At 59.1% G+C, this 10,145-nt stretch overlaps 1 protein-coding gene across 1 annotated transcript; it reads right to left on the reverse strand.

Annotated features, from left to right (window-relative positions):
* Positions 1–513: 513 nt before the first annotated feature.
* Positions 514–7,475, reverse strand: RPS6KB2 (ribosomal protein S6 kinase B2). The gene is made up of 15 exons (XM_045013800.1): positions 7,381–7,475; positions 6,487–6,521; positions 6,103–6,223; positions 5,338–5,406; positions 5,099–5,246; positions 4,820–4,877; positions 3,737–3,837; positions 3,557–3,647; positions 3,264–3,354; positions 2,846–2,953; positions 2,454–2,516; positions 2,032–2,109; positions 1,458–1,565; positions 1,250–1,362; positions 514–801 (listed from the first exon to the last, which is right to left on the reverse strand). The coding sequence occupies exons 1-15, from the start codon at positions 7,450–7,452 to the stop codon at positions 630–632; spliced, it is 1,428 nt and encodes a 475-aa protein (XP_044869735.1). The 5' UTR covers positions 7,453–7,475; the 3' UTR covers positions 514–629.
* Between the last annotated feature and the right edge of the window lie 2,670 nt (positions 7,476–10,145).

Raw genomic sequence — 10,145 nt, forward strand, 5'->3', positions numbered from 1 at the left:
CACTCCAGCACCCTAACCCCTACCACATACCCTGCATGAGGCCCTTCTTCACACAGGCCCCCCAGCCATGCTCTGCTCCCTCCCCAACACACACTGACCCCCCCCGACAATGCCCCTGCCACGCTCTACCCCCCACGCTCTGCTCTCCTCTCGCACTGACACACACACGCACACACCGCCGTGCTCAGCCCCTTGAACCCGAAACATGATTTCGCACTGACACACACACGCATACACACACACACACACACACACACACACCCCGCTGTGCTCAGCCCCTTGAACCCGAAACATGATTTGTAGCAATAAAAACGGAGCACCAAGGAAGAGTTAAAAGCCCCATGGGTGGGAGCTGCAGCCTGGGGGCTATGGGGCCGCTCAGAACATGCCCATCACCCCCTGCCCTCCCCAGCCGGGGCTGCCCCACCCGCTGGAATTGCAGCCCTGACAAAGCATCTCCTCCTGAGTCCATCCAGGCTGGGGACCCCGACACCCCCCAGCCTCACTCAGCTGTCAGGGGGCTATGTCCACCCCATGGGTCACCGACAGGCTGGGCACCTCCACGGGGAGCCTCCCGCCGGCCCAAGCTGAGTCTCCTGCCCAGGCAGGGGCACCATGCCTGCCTCAAGCTACCTTGCCACCCGGCCCCGGCCCCCCTTCTGCTTCTTGGTGCCTGTCGGCGTCTTGATGGGCAGGGGGGCCGTGCCCTCTGGTTGGGGCGGCAGCAGCGGCAGCCCTAGCTCCATTGGCTCCACCGCCAGGCTGGGCTTGAAGGCCTCGAAGGGAGAGAACTTCAACGGGCTGAAAGCAACAAGGGAACTGGGAGTGAGACCCCCATAGAAAGGGAGTGAGCTGGCCCCATCCCAACCCCCGTAGGGGGCCAGGCCTGGGAACCCTGCAATCAATAGCCCCAAGTTTTGGCACTCAACTCCCCCAAATCCCAATCCACAGCCCGCATCCCAACCCCTCCACGGGAACCGTTAGCAACCCCACATCTTGGCACTGCCTCCCTGCCCACCCAGCTCCACATGGCAATACCATACAGAGAGAGGGGTATCTACTGTTGGGAAATCCCAGGAAGGGAATGCGAGAGCCACTGCCTCCTAGAGGGGAAAGGCCTCATATCCCACTCCCCATGCCCGAGTCAACCAGTTCCCCCAGCCTGGTGCTGGATTGGAGCCAGTGCCCCCTAGAGGGGAAAGGAGCCATGCCTGTTGGTCACCTCCTTTGGAGATGCCCCTAGCCGTACCTGACAGGCGTTCTGGGGCTGCTATTGAGGCGGCGAGGGGAGCGCACCTTTGGCTGGAAGGAGAAGCCCTCCTTAATGCTCTCCAGCACCGACGGGGCCACATACGTGAAGCCCTGCAGAGAGCACAGAGGTCAGAGCAGCAGGGATGCCATAGTGCAAGCTCCACCCCCTCCCAGCTGTGACAGCACCCCCTGCTGGGAGTCCTTACCAGGAAGGCCTGGTTGGCACTCTCGCTAATGGAGGCGTCGTCAGGGCTGTCCACGGGCGTCTGACGAGTGAAGCGGGTGTCAAACTGGCTGACGTCATCATCCGATTGCTGCAAGGCAGGAGAGAGGGGACAAAGAGGGGTCAGCCCAGAACAGGAGGGGCAGCCTGGCATCAGCGCCATCCACCAGCAGGGGGGGATGGCAACCAGGCTTGCCACATAAAGGATCTGGCTTCCCATTTGCCATCCAGGTTTTCCTCCCCCAAGGGGCTGGGAGCTGCAGGGCCTCATGAGGGCTGAGCGCCTTGCACAGCTTTCCTGGACATCTGGGTCCCATTCTCCAACACTGTGTCAGTAGGGCTGGGCTGCAAGGAGCCCTAGGTGCAAGTGCTCTGCACTGCCACCCGGGGGAGGGTGCTGGGAGCTGCAAGGCCCCCTAGGGGTGAGACATCTATTGCCACGTGGGAGAGAGCAAGGCAGGCCTGTTCTGAGCTCAGGCTGGGCTGGGCAAGGCAAGCAGGGAGCAATGGGCTGGCTCTCTCCTGCCATTGGGGGGTGGCTGGGGGCAGGGCAGTACCAGGCAAGGCCTGAAGGGTGGGTCCAGCTTGCGCGCCAGCAGTTCATCCCAGTTGACTTGGCGGAAAAATGGCTGCTTCTGTAGGGACAGATACGTAGGCAGGAAGTCAGAAGCCCAGCAGCTGCTCCCTTCTCCCCCCTTGCCCAGCTCAGGCCTGTGCCCTCTCCTGGGCTCCCCATGCAGACGCCCTGTGGTGCGGGGAGTCCTGGTCCCAGGAAGGCCATGGCAAGGCGGGGCACGAGACTGTGCCCATGTGGAGAGGAGGCTCCGGCCCCTCCCCAGAGCCATGGAAGGGAGCTGCCTCCTGCCACTGACTCCAGTGTACCCATGGGTGCAGCTAGGGGAGAAAATCCCCCCTTCAGAGCGCTGCATACTGCCCCTCCCCCACCTCCAGAGGGCACCCTCCCACCCCACCTACCTACCTGCACATCAGCTGCATCGCCCGTCCCGCCCCCAATCCTCTGGCTGGGGTTTCTCTTGAGGAACTGAAAAGAGAGAACCGAGTCAGGGGGCCCTCAGGAAACACAGCCTGACGGACATGGGACAGAGGGTTCTCCCCGCCCCCATCCTGATTCCACATCTAGTGGCAGCCATTTTGGTGAGACCCACACAAAAGCCCTGATTCAAGATCATGCCCTGCTGGTTCTGGAGCTGATGGGTCAGCAACTTTGAGGAGCGGAAGTGAAGGAGATGGCAACAGTGTCAGACAGGGGCAGGTGCTGGTAACCTATTAGGGGAGTGGCACCTCCTTGCACAGGTCAGGAGCGTGAGGCGGTATCCTAGTTTGGGGCGGGGGAGCGCATGCAAGCAGTACCTTCTTGAGTAGATCCCGGGCATCAGGGGTCAGGTAAGGTGGCAGCACCAACTTCCCCTTGAGGATCTTGTCGATGGTTTTCTTCCGGTTCTCAGCTGTGAAGGGCGGCTGCAAAGGAAGCACAGAGGGGGCTGAGCACGGGGATGGGGCAGGGGGTGAGCACCAGCAAAAGGGGGATCCAGGGGCAAGTGGGGGCAAGGCATGGCTCAGCATCGGGGGGAGGGGCACTGAACCTGGTGCAGAACAAGGGTCTGGGCTGGGGCAGAGGGTGCAGAGTGAGGGACCGCGCTGGTGTGAGGGAAGGTGCCGTTTGACAGAGCGACAGCCAGGCCCAGTACTATACCTGGGGAAAGGGGAAACACTCGGCCTGTGGCTCCGGCCCCCCCACCCCCCCGTTAACAGCATGAGCAGGACTTGCCGATCCAGTGAGCATGTCGTACATCAAGGCCCCGAGGCTCCACCAGTCCACGGCCCGGTTGTGTCCGCTCCGCATCAGGATCTCTGGAGCCCTAGGTGCAGCACAGACACCCTGAGCTGCTGGGCCAGCCACTGACCACCCCAAGGCCCTCCAGGAGAGCAGCATGAGGGGAGAGGGGATGTCTCTGGGGCCAGGTCGCATGGGGGAGCAGTGCGAGGGGAGGTGGGTGTCTCTGGGGCCAGGTCCCACAAGCAAGCAGTGTGAGGGGAGGTGAGTGTCTCTGGTGCACCTACATGTACTCAATGGTCCCACAGAAGGTGTGGGTGACGGCTCCCTCATGGATCGACTCCTTGCACAGTCCGAAGTCCGTCAGCTTGATGTGTCCTGAGGGAGACAAGACTCCATGGATCAGACTTCCTGAGCCAGGGCTCTCTGCACCCCGCATCGAACCCTGCTGCCCCCGGGCTCCATACCTTGGCTGTTCAACATGATGTTCTCCGGCTTCAGGTCCCGGTAGATGATGCCGTTGCAGTGCAGGTGGCCCAGGGCCAGTGTGATCTCGCTCAGGTAGAAGCTGTGGCACAAGCAGGAATGAAGCAGTCAGTACCACTGACACCCGCAGCTCATGGGGGCACTGCTCCCTAATGTGCCAGCCATGCAGCTCCCCCAGCGGGAGCCGCAGCTGACATGCCCGATCAAACCAGTGGGATGGCTCCCACCGTACCAGAGAACTGGGCACTGCCCAGGGGCTACAGTCAGGCCCTGGGAAATGCTGGTGGGCACCCCCATGGCACAAGAAGAACCTCTTCACCACTCACAGACCAGTACGGTCCCCCTCTCCCAGGCTGGCTGGGCCCCGGCTGGCATTCCTCTCTGCCTTCCTGTGCCCTCCCTCCTGCTTAGCTCTGCACCTGTGCGGCCCAGTTCCTCCCCCCGTACCTGCCTCCCCCTTGCTGGGACCCCTGCCCCCCCCCCAGCCCACCACTATTCTCCCTTGCTGGGACCCCCATGCTCCCCCCAGACCCCCACTACCTCCTCCCAGCCCTTGCTTGTCTCCACCTGGAGGAGACTGGCTGCCATTCGAACCAGTGGTGACCGATACTGTGTAACCAAAGGCTGTGGTGTTGACCATGGCGTCAGCAGGTCACAGTGAGCCCCGGGCTGCCCCGGGCAGTGTGCACACAACATGGGATGCTAAGCTATGCCAGTTATTATGTATTCCAACCTGCCCCCATTCCCTGCTGCACACAGACCCCCACCTCCCCTCAGGTCCTGGCACCAGCAGGTTGGCTCTGCCTTGGTGCTCTGGCACGGAGGCACCATCTGGTTTTAAACACAGCTCTGCACTCGGCAACAGCTCAGCGATCCCTCTGAAGAGCCCCGCTCTGTGGTGTGTTTGCACAGTGGGAGCACGTCCTTTCCACACAGACTTTGGTCAACATAGCAAGGGTGGGACGGGCACTGGGCTGGAGATCGGGAGCCTACAAAAACAATCACAACACAGCCGGAGCGGGGGTGGGGGGGACAGTGTGCTCCCAGCTACTCCAGTCACTGACCATGCTGTGTCCTCCAGGAAAATGCCCTCACGCTCCAGCTGCATGAAGAGCTCGCCACCTACAAACCCAAAACAAAGAGGTACCTGAGCTCCCCACACACCTGAGAGGTCATGAGGGTAGAGAGGGGCCAGCTCTGGCCAGATTGCAGGCCGACAGCACTATACAGTCTCTGACAACACTGTTCTCACATAGGTCACTCACATGCAGCCTGGTCTCTCCCCCAACCCTTGCCAGGGCTGAACCCTCCCAAGCCACCCCCAGCTCAGCCCTGCCCCGTACCACTCAAGCACTCAAGGATGAGGTAGAGCTTGCCACCCGTCTGGAAAGCGTAGATCAGGTCCACGATGAAGGGGTGTTTGATGGCCTCCAGGATGTTCCTCTCAGCCTTGGTGTGAGCCGTGTCCTTGGCGTTGCAGGCGATTTTGGCCTGGGGGGAGGCAGACAAAGAGAGGGGCATTAGGGTACCAGCAGAGGGTAGCTCCGAGCTCAGCAGCAGGAAGGGCTGGCCAGCTAGTTACCTTCTTCAGGACTTTCATGGCAAAGATCTTCCCAGCGTTGGTCCCCTGCACCTTCCGTACCTGGAACACCTGCAAGGGAAGAGAGGGATCTTTAGGGCAGGCGGTTGTACAGCTAGATCCCCAGTGCTGTGCCAACGGCAGGCAGGCAGCTTCCTCTGGCAACTCAGGGGACCATCTGGGAGGAGATGCCCCGATGGAAACAACATGACAGGATTCAGAAATGCAGCCATGGGGCCTCATGGGAGTTGTAGCTCAGTGGCCTTATGCAGCCCCTTTATAAGCCAAGCTCCCCAACCACACTTCATTTCCCATGATGCACTGGGGCCACACGAGAGCCACTTTGCACCGCCTGTCCTCCACAAGAATTGAGTTCATGGTGCATCCTGGGAGAGGTAGTCCAGCTAAGGACCCAAGTCCACAGAGGAGAACAGGGCCAGGAAGCATCTGAACTACACTACCCATGTGGCACTACAATGGCACGTCAGAATTTAAATTTCTGACCAGTTCTCTCCACCAGACAAGTTTTCCCCAATACAGAGCCCTAGAGCAGACCCTGGCATGGGTCCCAATCCCTCCCTCCCACCCTTCTTGTTCTCCTCCATAGAGGTTTCTGGCTAGCAGGGGTCCAGGAGAGAAATAGGGGTGAGTCAGTCCCACAGTGGCATCCCCCAGTAGAGAGAGGTGGAGTAGTAGGGACATGTGAGGCACACACCCTTATCCCCCGCAGCTAGCCCCATCAGTCCCATGCACCTGTCCCTTCCCTACCTTGCCGTAGCCACCCTTGCCTAGGACGCGCAGCAGCTCGAAACAGTGGGGCCCGATGCACTCAGGGCCATTGTTGACGCTGCTCTCTGAGATCTCGATCTCCTCATAGTGCCCCACCGGCCTGAAGGAGATGGGCAGAGACGTGAGCAGGGAGCACATGCTGGAGATGCCATAGGGAACAGGGAGGAAGAGCCACCCAGGGAGAGGGCATACTGGGCCAGTGAACAGCTGGGGGAAAGCCCCTGGGAATAGGGCAGGTTCTGGCTCCTGAGTGCCCGCTCCCTCCACCCAGGGAGGCTGGTTCGATTCATCAGCTCCCCAAAGAAAGAATGACATTTGGCCAAAGCCCCTTCACCCGCCCAGCCCCTTCCCTAGGCTACTTACTCCAGGCCATTCCCCCGCAGCTCCAAATCCATCTCCTAGGACAGAGGAGGGGAAATCAGACAAGCACATGCTGACAACCCCCACAAGGACAAGGGGTCACAGGGGTTAGGGGCAGTCTCCCAAGTGCACAGGGGCTAGTGGCATCAGAACTAGGATCAGGCACTTGGAGTCTAACGGGGCACCAGGGCTAGGAGCAGACAGCCAGAGGTTGGCCATGGGGCAGAGAGGTGAGGTGTGTACCAGGGCTAGGAGCAGACTGCCAGAGAGTGCTAATAGGGTGGGCGGCACCAGTTTTCAGGTCTGGCTTCTGGGAGGTGCCAGGCTTAAGGTCAGGCTGTGGCATAGCAAGGGGACAGGGAGATGACAGCCTCCCCAGGGGCAGGGTGAGGTGCTGGTTTCGCTGGGGTGTTATTAGTCACAGGTAACAAGGATGCTCCGTGATCAGGGTGCAGTCACCTTCCAAGGACATTACTCATCATGCTGTCCAGAGTCACAGACTGTGGGGAGATGGGACAAGACGCAGGGGGCCGAGTTGCTCGCGCCCCTTCCTTGGGGGGGGGGGGGAAATCACATGCTACCCAGACACTGGGGGCAAGTGCAGAGGGAGATCTTAAGGGGCGGGGGGGAGAGGAGCCCAGAAGCCCAGCGGGTGGGGGCAGGTGCAGGGCGGCTGGGGACTCTGTAGGGGAGCAGGTAGCAGGGTTGAGAGGCAGATGAGGGTACCGGGGGGCAGAGGGGGGGCTGAGGAGCAGGTTGCGCGGCCCAGAGGTTCAGGCAGGGGATACATGGGGGCCCTGGAGCACCAGGTTGGGGGCCAGTCAGGGGACAGATGGGGGCCCTAGGGGGCAGGTGGGGGGTCCCGGGTCCGTGGCTCTGTCCACTCCCCGCTCTCACCACCCCCAGCTCGGGCTCGTCCCCGTCGCTCCCCTCCTCGGTCTCCAGGTCGATGTCAAACACCCCGGCCATGGCGGCGGCCCCGGGCTCCCCGGCCGGGCCCCGCCCCCTCCTTCCTAGTGCTGCGTTACAGCCCCGCGCCCGCCACCGTCCCGGGCGCAGTGTGATGACGTCCCCAAGGCTTCTGGGAACTGTAGTCCTGGCTCGCTGAGGGGCTCGGAAAGGGAAGAGACCCGGCCGCGGGGGCCTCTGGGAAACATGACCTCGGGGTCGGAGTGTGTGTAGCTGTGCGCTTAGCCCCCTGCCGCAGGGGTCCCCCCACCCACCGCTGCCTCTTCCCGTCCCTGGGCGGGGCTCGCTCCGTGTTTCTGCCCCGGCTGAGAGCCCGGCCACGTGCCGGGGGTCCTGTAACGCGGGCTGCATTCACTCTCCTGGGGCCCGGGGCGCTCCGGTTTTGTGGGGCCCCTGGGGGCAGTGGGGTGGGGGCAGTGGGGTGGGGGCTGGGGCCTGGGATGAGTCAGCGGGGTTGGTTGTGACAGGAGGTTTGAAGTGAGGGCTCTGGGAGGGAGTTTGGCTGCGGGAGGGGGCTCAGGGCTGGGACAGGAGGCTGGGGTGCAGGTGGGGGGAGGGCTCTGGGAGGGAGTTTGGCTGCGGGAAGGGGCTCAGGGCTGGGACAGGAGGCTGGGGTGCAGGTGGGGGCTCTGGGAGGGAGTTTGGCTGCAGGAGGGGGCTCAGGGCTGGGACAGGAGGCTGGGGTGCAGGTGGGGGCTCTGGGAGGGAGTTTGGGTGTGGGAGGGAGCTCAGGGCTGGGGTAGAGGGTTGAGGTCTAGGGTGCAGGCTCTGGCCAGCATGCACTTACCTCGAGCAGCTCCTGGTTGGTGGCACAGCAGGATCCCTACCTGCCTTGGCTCCATGTTGCTCCTGCCTCAGGCTGGGGGGGTGTCGAGGCTCAGGGACCGGTGTGCGGCCTCTGGCACGGAGACTTGCCACAGTCTGGGTGAAAAGAAGCCACGGACCGCATCCTGGCCCGTGGCGCTCCCCCTTAGCCTGAGGCTTTGGGCTGCAGCCCCTACATTAATCCGGCCCTGCCTGTAACAAAAACATGCCCTGGGTGCCAATGCTGTGAGGCTTTGCTGGCCTGCCTATCTAACCCAGCAAAAGCCTTGACTGAGCAAGGGGTAACTGTGATATTCCCCACGGTACAATTTGGGTCTGAACAGCTCTGCCCTCTCAACTCTCCAACCAGGGGTGCTTCACTGTGAGAACAACCACTCCCGGTCTGCTCACGCACAGCCTCCAACATGTAAAATCACTCCCCGCTGCATTATCTGAGAGCTTCTAGCCAGCCACTCCTGAATTATGTTACAGAGCAACACCAGTAAATTCCCAGTCCCAGATTTGAGCATCTTGTACTGTCCAGCTCTTTCCTTCTGGGCAGTACAAGCTCATAGAAAGTCTGTCATTTCATTCATTGAAAATGATATGCACAAACTCTTTTATCTCAAATGGAGTTTCCCAAACCATTCAAACACATGCTGGTTTAGATAAAACAATAAAGCAAGTTTATTAACTACAGGAAGATAGATTAATGATAAGTGATGAGGCATAAAAGTAAGAACTGGTTACAAAGCAATAAAAAGTAAAAAACTAATATGTAACTTAACAAGCAAAGTGACTTTAAAGCAAAAGATTTCCCTCACCATATGCTTACAGTGGTCTGGCTGGATTCCTTCAGCCCTCCCCCAGTTCAATGATGCTTCTTTTGCCTTTTAAACATTATTGAGAGAGATGAGGGGAGAGAGGTGATTTGAGGCCTCTGTTCCTCATTTTTATATCTTTTCCTCTATGAGAATCATCTCCAGCTGGGGTTCAGGGACAGCCAGTCTGTCAAGATGTAAATTTCTCACTCACACCCTTCTTCCTACCAAAGAATGGCTGATTTAGGTGAAAGTCCATTTGATTGTGTGTTCTATCATTATATGTGAAGTTATGAAGTTTTGCTATGTGTGTGGTACTGAAATATGTTGTGACGTTGGGAGATGCCCACAGACAGCCTTTCAGTGGCAACAAAGGAGCAGCTATAAGGCAGATTTACATCAGAATCAGCCAGACAGGTGTTGATGACTCCTTCGAGAGGGTATGTACGCAATGGGGGCTGCTTAGCCCTCAAGTCACAGCCTGGATCTTTCTAGCCCCTGGAAAGAAAGTCTAAATGAGGGTTGATGACATCACCGCTTGGCCATTCTGCTCCCCAATGGAATCATAGGACTGGGAGGGACCTTGCGAGGTCATCTAGTCCAGTCCCCTGCACTTATTGCAGGACTAAGTATTATCTAGACCATCCCTGACAGGTGTTTGTCTAACCTGCTCTTAAAAATCTCCAACAATGGTGTGATAAATGGGGTGGGGAGGGATGGTTGTACACCCAGCCAGCCAGTTAGCTACAGAATTCCTGTTAGTAGCTATTCTCTACTTGCTTTACCTATAAAGGGTTAAAACAAAAAAGCCCACAGGTAAAAGGAAGGGAGTGGGAACTTGACCAAAAGGGCCAATGGGAGGGCTAGAACTCTTTAAAATTGGGAAAAATCTTCCCTTTGTCTGTCTGTTGTTGCTGTCTTGGGAGAGGAGATACAGACCAGCAGTGCTGTAAGAAGCTTGCGCCGGGTATGAAAAAGCATCAAATCATACTTAGAATTACTCATTTGAAACCCCAGCTATGTAAGTAGATCAGGAAATGTCTAGGAAGATGTGATTAGGTTTCTCTT

Source organism: Mauremys mutica, chromosome 4 (assembly GCF_020497125.1).
Source record: "Mauremys mutica isolate MM-2020 ecotype Southern chromosome 4, ASM2049712v1, whole genome shotgun sequence".
NCBI lineage: Eukaryota > Metazoa > Chordata > Testudines > Geoemydidae > Mauremys > Mauremys mutica.

Excerpts from the sequence above, each read along its gene's own strand:
- RPS6KB2 (XM_045013800.1), bottom strand. The coding sequence starts at position 7,452 with ATGGCCGGGGTGTTTGACATCGACCTGGAGACCGAGGAGGGGAGCGAC. Across the intron at positions 5,247-5,337 it reads CCATGAAAGTCCTGAAGAAG|GCCAAAATCGCCTGCAACGC; the intron begins GTAACTAGCTGG and ends GCCTCCCCCCAG. Across the intron at positions 2,110-2,453 it reads GCGATGCAGCTGATGTGCAG|AAGCAGCCATTTTTCCGCCA; the intron begins GTAGGTAGGTGG and ends CTGTCCCTACAG.